Source organism: Schistocerca cancellata, chromosome 4, assembly GCF_023864275.1.
Source record: "Schistocerca cancellata isolate TAMUIC-IGC-003103 chromosome 4, iqSchCanc2.1, whole genome shotgun sequence".
Lineage (NCBI taxonomy): Eukaryota > Metazoa > Arthropoda > Insecta > Orthoptera > Acrididae > Schistocerca > Schistocerca cancellata.
The window spans coordinates 937083956-937097982 of record NC_064629.1 but is presented as its reverse complement, the minus strand read 5'-3'; the positions used below and the strand labels follow the sequence as shown (position 1 = coordinate 937097982).

Genomic DNA, 14027 nt, shown 5'->3' with positions numbered 1-14027 from the left:
CACTATCAGGGGTGACAGTCCATTACTGTTTATTATGGTGTAGGTTACGTGCTAGATGGCAGTGTTGTATTGAACATTGCTGCTGGGGAAAGGAATGGCATCAGATAGTGTTTTGGACGAGTCCAGGCTCTGTTTTTTGGAAAATGATGGCCGCTTTTTGGTTTGCTGCAGTTAGGGGGAGTGGCATTTCAGTGATTGCATTGGTGCAAGACATACAGAGCCGACTTGAGGCCTTATGGTGTGGGATGATATTGGGTACAACTCCAAGTCACTGTTGGTGTGTGTCCAGGGCACTGTGACCAGTTTGACCTATGTGATTGATATCCTGTGATCCATAGCCATACCCTTTCCACACTTCACCTTATCCCACACATTTTTGATTGGCGACCCAGTGCCACAGATGAACTTTGGAACCAGGTGAATGCAGCATGGGTGGCTATAAAACAGGACGCCATTTGCACTTTATACTTGTTGATGCCATCACATGTGGAACAAGTTATCGGGGCCCGTAGCGAACCCTGTGCTTACTAGGCAACAGGATACGTGCTGAATCGAGGTGACAAAATGCTAATAATTTCTTTAGAACATGCTAATGTACATGTCGTGTGAATGTGAACTTCCTATTTCTAGTCTTTCTCAAGGTGTTCTGTTTTTTCTGAACGTGAGTGTATATATGAGAAGTAGAAGGGAACCAAGGACAGAACCGTGTGGGAATCCATAATGTACTGTTCCCCAGTCAGACTCGTCCCCCTCCTACCTGCTTGTTTTTTACCATCTAACACTGTTTTCTGTTGCCTGCCCTGTAGATAGGATTTGAGCCAGTTGCTCATTTGTTGTCAGTTTCCGTAGTCTAGTGTGACCAGATTTCCAAAATAAAAATATGGGACCCAAATTAGAAGTTGAAATGAATCAACATTTTGTGGAACCTTTTGTTAATGCTATGTCTATATACTAGATTTGTGTCAAACTACTTGGTTTATGGTACAACTACGTAGATCATCGTACCATTTTCCTCAAATTCACATACCATTTTCCTCAAATTCACATTAAACAAACTGTCAAAATACCGTGCATTACTAATTGAGTAAATATTTTATTGTTTTATTTGTGTCACATGCAAACGCAATCTATTACTTTAATACATGGCAAACCAGGCACATGAAGCATTTTATGTGTAGGAATTTGCACACACATAACTGATTGGCAGCGGGCAGAGCTATCTATTCAAAGTTTCCCAGCACACCAGAGGAGGATGGTTGTTCGTGTGATGCACAATGTTCAGGCCGACCAGGCCTGTCACAACAGACAGTGGACCTTTTGAGGGATGTGATTATATGAAGTCCTAAGATCCCTCAGCCAGCAGTGTGGAAAATCCTATGTAAGTGATTGAGAGTGAATTTGCAGCTCCTGCAAACCATAAGCCATGACAACAAATTGCACCCTCTGCAGTTTTGCATTTATACGCAGAACCATCTTAAAAATGACGATTTTGCAAGCAAATTAATCTTCAGTGAAGAAGCCACTTTTAATCTTTTGGGAAAGGTCAACTGACATAACACCACATATTAGGGACAGACAATCCACATGCAACTGTCAAGCATTCCCAGAATTCTGAGAAAGTTAATTTGTTCTGTGTTGTGTCCAGCAAGACAGTTTATGTATTTTTCTTCTCTTGGAGGACAGCCTTTGGTATCATCTATCTTGAAATGCTGCAGTTGTGGCTAATGCCACATCTTGAAACTGATAGCAGGGATTTCAGGTTTCAACAAGACGGTGTCCTTTCACATTTCCACAATTGCCTATGAGATTACCTGAACGAGATGTTACCACATTGCTGGATAAATCATGTTGAGGCTGTTGATCTGGCACTACTCCAGTGGCCACTGTCATTCCTGAACTTAGATGCTTTGAATTATTTTTTCTTTGTGGGATTACATCAAGGATAGCATTTATATTCCACGTCGACCATAGAACTTTGAAGATTTGCTACACCGCTTTGCAGCAGTTCACACTGTCACTGCGAGGTCGAATGTGGGCAGAATTGGTCTGATTAGATGCGTGCTGTGTGAAGAAGTGTACACACACCCGGAACATTTATAAACATTCACATACTGTACCATTTGTTACATTGTACTTGACGATTGTATGTACTGATTTTTTGAAATGTTTTATGGATTTAATAATTACCCTAAATTGATGAATCACATTAACTTTGTACTGTTTTCTGATAAAGATTCAATTACATTTTCTCTTTGTACTTGGCCAACTACCCTTCATTATGGGTTATTTTTGTATTTAAATGTAATCTAAGATGAAGAGATTGTGCACTATGTTGATAAGACTGAAATATTTTGTTTTTGTTTCAGGGAGAGAGTAATGTTCCAGATTCTGTATTAGAAGAGAAACCAAAGCCATCCACTAGGCATCAAGAGAAACCATCACAGACATTACACGATATCTCGTTCCTGGATATTAAAAGTGCTCCTACCAGCAGTCAAGATGAATTCAACTATTTCCAGGATATGGAGCCAGTAATATCGAAGCCACCAGTTGCACAGATAGATCAGGGCATTGAACATGGTGTACAGACTCATGGGGTTACTTCCAGGCTCTTTGCTGTTGATACTTCAGAGCATGATAAGTGGTTGGCCGAAAGTGATGGTTGGGGTGATGACATAGTTGACTGGGACAACAATGAAAGTCACAAAGATGACCTAGAAAATACAATTGTGACTTAGTTACAAAACAAATGAAAATATAGTTTTGTAAATGTATGTGGTGCTACAAATAAAACCTCCAGATGTAATGACTGCCATTTGTTTAAAAAATTTCATAAAGTGTGCATATGATTTGTTCATTGCAGAAGTGGTTGCTTGTGTTACGACGTGATAGTATTTCCTAATTGTTTGGCAATGTAATAACAACTTCCTTGTGTGAATTTGAGATATATGAAAATCATATTTTTGAACAACATAGCTAAAACAAAGAAATTGGTTTTGAGAGAACTACTGCTTATTGTGAGAATGTTGTGTCAACATTTTCTTTAATTATTTTATGAAGTGTTCCAGGCAGTGCATTAATAAGTGTCTGTAAACAACCAAAAGTGATCCAGTGCCTTATTATTAATTGATTGTATGTCTTTCTTAAAGGTGTGAACTACATCTGTTAAACAGAGATAAAAACACATCATTACTACAAAAAAGTTAAATGTCGTTCTTTGATTAGTGTACTGTGAATTTAAACAAAATTTTGAAATAATCTTAAGGAAAGTCTCCAACATTATAAGTTATTGGATTTATAGTTATGGTACAAGAACAGTCTAGTGAAGAGGATAGTTCATGGTGCATTGAAGATGGTAATATCAGTATAATTATGCCAATTGATACATCTGTAATGTGTTGTTATTGCAGAGGTCAGAAGATTAAGACTAAGCACAAAAGTTTGTACAGTTCCAACTTATTTAGGCGGTGTTGTGACTATTTGGTCAGATGTAAATTGCCAGAACTTGTACACATACTATATAATAGCTTCAGTTTTGATGGTGAATGTAAATAAAAGCCATCCCACATCCACTTGTGTAATGTTGCCTCTCAAGTCCCAAAAGAAATGCATAAGGCTATAGCCTCATTTGTGACCAAGCAAGTTGGCAGGTTAACTGATTCAGTGGACACGTTATGAGGAGGCTTTGGATTCAAATCCACCTATTGCACTACCTCTAATGACCACACTCTAGACAGAATGCTAAACCTCAAGCTATCTTTTATTTTCAGCCTTGTGGTATGTCCATTGACTGAAACCACTGTGTTACCTACTATCTCCTGTGATCAGTGTGTTCTGTTTTCCTCCCATTTCTTGGTATTTCAGTAATTATTGACTGAAGATGAATTGCAAAAATTAATGTACAGAATTGGGATTAATGGCATAAAAATTGAGTTAACAACAATGAGGCCAATCATATTTGCAGTGTCAGTGTCACTGTGCAGCAACAACTCAATCGACAAGAAGCGATACAAGTAGTACAACTAAATTATACAACATGACCCGCCATATGGTGTGTGGTGTTACCACTATCATTTCACTGTTTCCTGTTGCATTCATGTCTGGTTTGTTGGAAGACTGACTGCTTTTATGAGCTTGAATTCTCTGATTTTACTGTTGCAGTCATTTCAGAAGATATTTGTGGGAGGAATTTACATATTTCTCAACTCTTCACGGAACAAGCATTCTCACAACTTCAAGAGTAAACATCTCCCTCAGGCGTACCCAACAGCGAGGTCATCAAAATGCCCTCGCATTTATCAAAAGAAACAAATGTGGAGATAAACAAAATTGTTGTACACTCTGGAGATAAACAAAATTGTTGTACACTCGTGCACTTGAAATGACTATACAGTCACTCAGTGTCACATGCTCTAAAACCAATTAGGAGAGAAAGTAGCTATACATAAAACTACCACACAGAAGAGCTAAGAGAAAACACAGGGAAATGTGACTGGCTGACACTTCCAAAAAAAACTTGGGTGAACCAGTCACCCTGTTGACACAGTAAAAACATCTCCCTAAAATCTTGTTAAAAATTGACAATTCGCAAAACTTTCTAACTTTAACCACATTTGTTGGAATATTGCTTAAAATAAGGGGCAGATCTATCGGCAAACCCGCCACAGTTCTTGTTGGCAAATAAAATGCAGTCCAATAAAATGTGGCGCACAGTGATCTGCACACATTGGAGGGTCCTCTTGTCAGAGTAAGGATCCATCAGTCATAGGACTGTGGCCTATGTGAAGATGAGTAAGGAGGACCTTGTCCCTTTGTCGTTGCTGGAAGTATGCCGTGGCTGAGTTGTGGGCTTTACTACACGGAGCTTGTTGTCGGTCACTTCCGGCCACTCGTCTTCACATCGACACGTGACCGTTTACCTAAACGGCGAAGTGATAGCACCCGGGGAGATGGCACACTGAAATACCTGAGGATCGTGACACAGTTCCTTGGGAGCGTGATCCTCCCTTTTGTTCCCCACAATTCCCATGTGCCCAGGTACCTGGCAGAAAGACCTCATTTCCAATTTATTTTAGTTGGAGGAGGGCATCCTGGGTATTCTGGATGACTTTATCTGCTGGGTACAAATGTTTGAGAAATTAAAGGCGCTCAGACAAGAAATTTAGCACTTTAAGAACTAGATCCACCTGTAAAGACAGCTACATAGTTGCAGTGCACTTATAAAATGTCTGTAAATGTCGAATTAAAAACAAGCAGGAGTGCAATCTCTCCTGTACTGCATGAAATGTAAAATGACACTGGGCCTCAGCAGTAACCAGGGTAGCAGACAGTTAAAATCCTGGATTTGGGGTCGCACTTGCTCAACACCGAGTGACTTGAGCACGTGGATTCCAAATGGCAGTGTGGCTCGTGGACGGTTGAAGAAAAGGCACTCCAGAGGTGAAATTAGATTAGTACTTGTTCCATAGATCATGAATACAACACTTTGTAATGATGTGGAACGTGTCAGGTTAATAAAAGGTGTCTATACAAAATATTACATTACACTTAATATTTTTATTTTTTTGTGGAAATTACCCACTTACTATATCCAAAAATTCATCTAATGAGTAGGAGGAGTTGCCATTAAGAAATTCTTTTGATTTCCTTTTAAATGCTACATGGCTATCTGTCAGACTTCTGATGCTATTAGGTAAGTGACCAAAGACTTTTGTGGCAGCTTAATATATCCCCTTCTGAGCCAAAGTTAGATTTAACCTTGAGTAGTGAAGATCACCCTTTCTCCTAGTGTTGTAGCCATGTACACTGCTATTACTTTTGAATTCGTTCAGATTGTTAACAACAAATTTCATAAGTGAATATATATACACTCCTGGAAATGGAAAAAAGAACACATTGACACCGGTGTGTCAGACCCACCATACTTGCTCCGGACACTGCGAGAGGGCTGTACAAGCAATGATCACACGCACGGCACAGCGGACACACCAGGAACCGCGGTGTTGGCCGTCGAATGGCGCTAGCTGCGCAGCATTTGTGCACCGCCGCCGTCAGTGTCAGCCAGTTTGCCGTGGCATACGGAGCTCCATCGCAGTCTTTAACACTGGTAGCATGCCGCGACAGCGTGGACGTGAACCGTATGTACAGTTGACGGACTTTGAGCGAGGGCGTATAGTGGGCATGCGGGAGGCCGGGTGGACGTACCGCCGAATTGCTCAACACGTGGGGCGTGAGGTCTCCACAGTACATCGATGTTGTCGCCAGTGGTCGGCGGAAGGTGCACGTGCCCGTCGACCTGGGACCGGACCGCAGCGACGCACGGATGCACGCCAAGACCGTAGGATCCTACGCAGTGCCATAGGGGACCGCACCGCCACTTCCCAGCAAATTAGGGACACTGTTGCTCCTGGGGTATCGGCGAGGACCATTCGCAACCGTCTCCATGAAGCTGGGCTACGGTCCCGCACACCGTTAGGCTGTCTTCCGCTCACGCCCCAACATCGTGCAGCCCGCCTCCAGTGGTGTCGCGACAGGCGTGAATGGAGGGACGAATGGAGACGTGTCGTCTTCAGCGATGAGAGTCGCTTCTGCCTTGGTGCCAATGATGGTCGTATGCATGTTTGGCGCCGTGCAGGTGAGCGCCGCAATCAGGACAGCATACGACCGAGGCACACAGGGCCAACACCCGGCATCATGGTGTGGGGAGCGATCTCCTACACTGGCCGTACACCACTGGTGATCGTCGAGGGGACACTGAATAGTGCACGGTACATCCAAACCGTCATCGAACCCATCGTTCTACCATTCCTAGACCGGCAAGGGAACTTGCTGTTCCAACAGGACAATACACGTCCGCATGTATCCCGTGCCACCCAACGTGCTCTAGAAGGTGTAAGTCAACTACCCTGGCCAGCAAGATCTCCGGATCTGTCCCCCATTGAGCATGTTTGGGACTGGATGAAGCGTCGTCTCATGCGGTCTGCACGTCCAGCACGAACGCTGGTCCAACTGAGGCGCCAGGTGGAAATGACATGGCAAGCCGTTCCACAGGACTACATCCAGCATTTCTACGATCGTCTCCATGGGAGAATAGCAGCCTGCATTGCTGCGAAAGGTGGATATACACTGTACTAGTGCCGACATTGTGCATGCTCTGTTGCCTGTGTCTATGTGCCTGTGGTTCTGTCTGTGTGATCATGTGATGTATCTGACCCCAGGAATGTGTCAATAAAGTTTCCCCTTCCTGGGACAATGAATTCACGGTGTTCTTATTTCATTTTCCAGAAGTGTATATATATATATATATATATCTGTCAGCGCAGATTGTTAATTATATATATATAAAATAGAGGGAAACATTCCACGTGGGAAAAATATATCTAAAAAGAAAGATGATGAGACTTACCAAACAAAAGCGCTGGCAGGTCGATAGACACACAAACAAACACCAACATACACACAAAATTCTGCTTTTGCAACCAACGGTTGCCTCGTCAGGAAAGAGGGAAGGAGAGGGAAAGGGTAAGTGGATGGATATGTGTGCGTGTGCGAGTGTGTACCCATCCTTTTTTCCCCCTAAGGTAAGTCTTTCCGCTCCCGGGACTGGAATGACTCCTTACCCTCTCCCTTAAAACCCACATCCTTTCGTCTTTCCCTCTCCTTCCCTCTTTCCTGATGAGGCAACAGTTTGTTGCGAAAGCTTGAATTTTGTGTGTATGTTTGTGTTCGTCTGTGTGTCTGTCGGCCTGCCAGCGCTTTCATTTGGTAAGTCACATCATCTTTGTTTTTGGAGATATATATATATATATATATATATATATATATATAAAATCTGCCAGCGCTTTCGTTTGGTAAGTCACATCATCTTTGTTTTTAGATATATTTTTTCCCACATGGAATGTTTTCTCTAAGAGGCTACAGTGAAGATCTCTAGCTCTTTAAATAAGTGTCTGCAGGATGATCTTGGATGAGCTCCAGCAATTATTCTGATTACACGCTTCTGTGCAATGAACACACTTTTACTCAATGATGAGTTACCCCAGAATATGATGCCATACGAAAGCAGAGAATGAAAATAGGCATGGTAAGCTAATTTACTGACATGTATATCGCCAAAATTTGCAATGATCCTAATAGCATAAGTAGCTGAACTCAAAAGTTTCAGCAAATCTTTGTTATGTTTTTTCCAGTTCAACCCCTCACCAATGCATACACCTAGAAATTTTGAATATTCTACCTTAGCTACCGATTTCTGATCGAAGTCTATATTTATTAATGGTGTCATTCCATTTACTGTGTGGAACTGTATGTACTGTGTTCTGTCAAAGTTTAATGTGAGCCCATTTGCAGAGAACCACTTAATGATTTTCTGAAAAACACCGTTTACAATTTCACCAGTTAATTCTTGTCTGTTGGGTGCAATAGCTGTATCGGCAAAAAGTACCAGCTTTGCATCTTTAAGAATATAGGATGGCAAGTCATTAATATATATTAAGAACAGTGGAGGACCCAATACCGAACCTTGCAGCTCCCCATTCTTGATTGTTACCCAGTTTGAGAAATCACCGGTTTTTTGCATATTATATGAACTCCTTATTTCAACATTCTGCACTCTTCCAGTTAGGTACGATTTAAACCATTTGAGTGCTGTCCCATTCATACCACAGTACTTGAGCTTATCTAGAAGTATTCCATGATTTACCCAATCAAAAGCCTTTGAGAGATCACAAAAAATCCCAACGGGTGACTTCTGGTTACTCAGAGCATTTAATATTTCCTTAGTGAAAGTATATATAAAATTTTCCGTTGAAAAACCTTTCTGGAAACCAAGCTGACACTTTGTTAAAACTTTATTTTTACAAAGGTGTAAAGCTACTCTACAATACAGCACTTTTTCAAGAATTTTGGATAAGGCAGGCAGAAGAGAGATTGGGCAGTAGTTGTTGACATCACACGTATTCCCTTTTTTATGCAGTGGTTTAACAATGGCATACTTTTGTCTCTCTGGGAAAATACCCTGCTTCAGAGAGCTACTACATATGTGGCTAAGAATCCCACTTATCTCTTGGGAACAAGCTTTTGTTATTCTGCTGGAAATGCCATCAATTCCATGTGAGCTTTTATTCTTGAGAGAGTTTATTGTCTTCCTAATAAACAAGCAACAATATGGTGTTTGGGTAAAGTCGGAGCTGCAGGGATCTTACATGCCTGATGCACCATGAGGAGCTGCTGCCGGATGGTAAGTGGCAGTTCTCTGGCCTCAGCAGAGAGGCTGGGTCCTATAAGCACCTATGGCTAGCCAAATCCCCTCATGGTGGACAGCGTCAATGATCTTCAAATACGAAGGCCTCACTGATCCGTACACTGTGCACCCATAATCCAGCCATGAATGCACGAAAGCCCTACAAAACTGGAGCATAAGTACCCTGTCCACTCCCCAAGACCTGTGGCTAAGGCACTTTTAAGATATTCAGTGCCTTGAGGGTTCTGGTTTTCAGATCTCTCAGGTGTGGCAACCACAATAATTTAGAGTTAAAAATGAGGCCCAGAAACCACACTGGGTCTCTAAAATGTAGAATGGTGTCCCCCCATATGCAAGTCAGGAAAAAAAAAAAAAAAAAAAGACTAGAATGATTAACATGAACACTCCCACACTTGTCCACAGAAAAACAGTCTTTGCAGCCCACTCTAACCTCTAACAACCACCAGCTGAGTTGCAGCTGACAGCTTGCTGTTGCAACACTGGAGGGGTAACAGGAAACAGCAAAATTGTTCACAAATAAGCAGTACTGTAGAGGGCTCCTTACCGTAGATGTGATACTGTTTATGGCTATGGCAAATAGAGTAACACTTAAAACACTGCCATGAGGGACTCTATTCTCCTGCTCAAAATGATCTGAGAGTGAGGTACTAACTCAGGTTCCAAATAACTGTGGAGACAGGACCATACGAAGATGGGGAGGTGGCCACAAAAACCCCATTGATGCAGTTGTGCGAGAATGCAGTATCTCCAAGTAGTATTGTACGCCTTACTGATGTCGAAGAATACGCTGATACAGTGGTGGTTCTGAATACGCTGATACAGTGATGGTTCCGTAGGAAGGACTGCTGAATAGCCGCTTCTAGCAGGGTCAGGTCCGAAATCCACTCAGAGTGGTTAAGGAGTTGTCTGGTCTCTAACAACCAGACAGATGACTGTTGGTCCTTTCCCAGTTTCAGGAGAGGTATCAAAACTGCCTCCCTCCATGATTTGGGGAAGTTGCTTGTCTGCCATATCGGATTAAAACATTTGAGGAGGATTTCCTTTGGCACCACTGGCAAATGTAGAAGCACGATGTACTGGATTTGGTCGTGGCCAAGTGCAGTATTGTGAGTCTCAGACAGTGCAGATTCTAGTTCCCACATGGAGAAAGGAACTTTGTAGGCCTCAGAACAGTTGGCTCTGAAGTCCAACTTGCTCCTCTCTACAGTTGCACGGTAATGGTGAAATGCCGGATCCTGGCTCGCGTCGGCAGTAGTTTTTGCAAAATGTTCAGCCAGCCTCTGAGCAGTGGCGTGTCCGGGCATTTGGAGACACTCCTGTTTCAGAACTGCCGGTATTGGTGAACGCCTGCGTTTACCGGAAATCCTCCTGATGGCTTCCCATACTTTTATAGAATAAGTGGAATGGTTAATGGAGTCCAGGAACACTTGCCATGACCGTTTTTTTGCTCTTCTTAATGAAGCATCAAACATTGGTTCTCACCACTTGAAAGGCATTGAGGTTGTCTCCTGTCGGGTGGCATTTAAACGTTTGAAGAGCCACACATCTGGCCGGGATGGCTGAACGGCACTCTTCTGTCCACCAAGGTACAGGTCAACTCCTAAGAGGATTGAAAGACTGTGGTATAGAAACGTAAGCGACAAGATGGTTAACGTGCGTGATGTGGTCCACCTATTCCTGGGCACTGTCACGATGTTCAAAGAAAGCCAACTGGCTGAACAGCACCCAGTTAGCCCTGCAAATCATCCTTGTTGGGGGCTTCTGTTTCAGCAAGGCGCAATCCAGTAGATGAATGCGCATTGGTAAGTGGTCACTGGAATGAAGGTTGTCAATGACCTCCCAGAGAACAGGCTCGGCGAGGGCTGGAGAGCAGAGAGATAGGTTGACGGCCGAGAATGACTCGGCAACAGCACAGAAATGACTGGGAGTACCAGTGTTTAGGATGCACTGAGATGTCAGGAGGCTCTCCGAACCTCACCCCGAGGGCAAGTAGAAGCCGAGCCCCACAGGACGTGATGGGCATTGAAGTCTCCCAAAAGGAGAAATGGTTGAAGAGTTGTTCTGTATGATCTGTGAGAGCCTCAGAGTCTATTGCATCAAGCAGAGGTAAATACAGAGAGCAAACTAAGCCTCCGACATGCACAAATTTCAGTGCTCCTGCTTGCAGGTCGGTAGCCAGGGAGAGAGCAGAAGAGTGGTGCACATTATTGACAAACACTGCGACCCCCTCCCTCGACTCTTTCACCCGATAGGTCATCCTTGCGGTATAGCGTATAGCTCCGTAGCATAGGGATGTCTGTATCCTTAAAATGTGTTTCTTGTAAATCAAAGCTCGAGGGGCGTGTCTGTGTCTCACATGAGTCCTGAACCCATTCAAGTTCCACTGTAGTATGAGAGCCATGCCGTCGGTGTGGTTTTAATTTACCCTTATCTTTGCACTGGGGAGGCGAAGCTCTTGTAGAGCGAGGGCGAGTGGAGGGGCTGCCTGGATCTGAGGCATCTAACTCCGTGACTTCCTACTCGTCAGTCAGGCTTCCCAGAGTGACGTCTGACAGTGCCCGGGACAGCTTGTGATCTAAACGTTGGGATCCTTTCCCTGCATCCCGTCCCATCGAGGATGAGAGGGAAAGGGGATGTTAAGAGGCACTCTGCTTTATGTGAGACTTCTGGATGCTCAGTATGGAACTGTTGTTAGTCTTCCCTGTTGCATCGGGGTGGATTGCTTTGTCCTTACTCTTTTTTCCTGGGCATGCACACAAACAAGTACAAATGCTTGTTGTGGATACAGGCACACTAGATGTCTGCTTTGAAGCGTCCACCTTGGGAATAGATTTATGCATCACGGAAGAAAATGAGGTGGCAGAGACGGAGTTTCATCGCCTTATATTCTTCGTTGGCTTCAGCATAGGGGATCTGCTTGGTCACTTTTATTTCCCATATTTTTGCGTTCCTCAGCAAAAACAGGACTGTCTTGGCTCCAGACTGGGTGGTTTCCAGAGCAGTTGGGACAGATCGCTGGAGACGGGCAGTCAGTCCCAGCATCACGAGTTGCTTTTCCGCACTTCTCGCAGATCACTTCATCTCCACGACTCGTGGTTGTATGGCCAAACATTGAGTCGAAGGAACCTTGCCATAATATGTTCAGCCAGTGTCGGAGAACTGAGTGTGACATTGGAAGTGGAAGTTTTTTCAGTGTCTCCATTAGTCCTTCGTATTCATTGCTCCACATTTACTATCTACTGGGATGTCCATTCTTGTTTCAGTTCCACTATGTCCATGTCCATGATATCTCGACACGTGACAATGCCCTTACTGGAGTTGAAAGAGTTCTGCATCTCAACAATATCATATTCATCCAGTTTCTGTAATTTCTTAAGAAGTTCCACCTGCTTTGACACATTAGTTTTGACCAACAAGGAGTCATTATGCAGTCGTTTTATAGATTTCAAAGTTCCAGCAAGGTCTTCCAAAGCCTTATGGATATAGGAGCTGGACATCTTTTCAAATGTCCCCTCCTTCCTCTTTATCACCAAAAACACATTTTTGTTCATGACTCCATGAGCCCTGTTACCGAAGGCCAACACATTCTTATTATCAGGAGGACTAGCCTATCTCATTCTCTTGGATGAATGGGTGTGAATACTTCCAGGGGGTACACCCTTTCCGCTGGGGAGAGAAGATTTCGCAGGTTCCATTTTGGTCCCACGAGCAACTAGGGAAATAAGGGCCCACTAAGACAAAGCCCCGCATGCCTGAGTAAGCCTTATACAACTGAGGTGTGATAGGTTTCCCAGAGATTGCCCACTAATGACTGTTCCACCTCAACAGTCATGCATGGCATCAGCACACGGCACAGCTTGAGATGGAGTTTTTTTTATAGAGGTTTATTCCGTCCTCGCAGTCTGGGAGGTCAAGCCGAGATCCCTGTTCCCTGAGACACACAACGTTCCACTGCCACACCACACGATGGTTGCTGAAACGTGCCCAGAGCTTATGGTGACAGGGCACTGGCATCGTTTACCAGACCCCAGCTCAGGAACCCTGGGGTCGCCAAGCCCGTAACCGGCAAATGAACGATGAGCCCTTGAGGGCACAAGTGATGCTGCTATTCTGTAGATCTTTTGTATTAATACTGTATTCCAGGTTACATTCTCTAGATTCAACATATTTCGAAAAGAACAGATTGATGTGAAGGGTGGATGTACCAGCAATTAACAGTGCAGTGTTGCTATGGTCACCACTCTAGTTTGTGTCAGCACTTATAAAACTACCAGATGGGTCATTTACAGTCATGTCAATTTACTGCCGACGAGATAAGTCATATCAAAAGAACTACGAAAGGAAATTTTCTCTCGGGCCCAGCATTCTTACTTAATTTGCCGCAACCCAGTTGGTCATGTTACAGCATGGGGATGCAGGCTGCAGACCAAAATTTGTGTAACTATTCATTTAGTAAGAAAAGATCATATGCTTTCTTTTGTTGCACAGCTTTGCCCATGACGGTGTCTTCATCTTATTAAAGAAACTTAGCTGTTAATATTTTGAGCAGTCCTTCATGTATCACTATCCATGCTTGAGAAGGATGTCTTGAAAAACCCCATAGGGTCAGCTCATTATCCCATTCCGATCATTTTGACAACAAACTTGCGTTCTCCACTCTAGATAGCTGGGCCTGGCAAATGAAACAGTGGAGAAACTGACAGAGAAGGTATTCAGCATGCATAAAGGATGAATGAACAATTTCCCTACTCATCCTGTTTGCATA

The 14027-nt window shown here is 43.5% G+C and overlaps 1 protein-coding gene across 3 annotated transcripts in view; it reads left to right on the top strand.

The window, feature by feature from the left end:
- LOC126185131 (protein-associating with the carboxyl-terminal domain of ezrin) overlaps positions 1-3571 on the top strand; it is a 113465-nt gene extending 109894 nt beyond the window's left edge. For all 3 annotated transcript variants that reach the window (XM_049927958.1, XM_049927957.1, XM_049927956.1), the window contains one exon: positions 2367-3571. In XM_049927958.1, the coding sequence (XP_049783915.1) occupies positions 2367-2738 (372 nt within the window). In that variant the 3' untranslated portion in view covers positions 2739-3571. The remainder of the gene's footprint in view (positions 1-2366) is intronic.
- The last annotated feature ends 10456 nt before the right edge of the window (positions 3572-14027 follow it).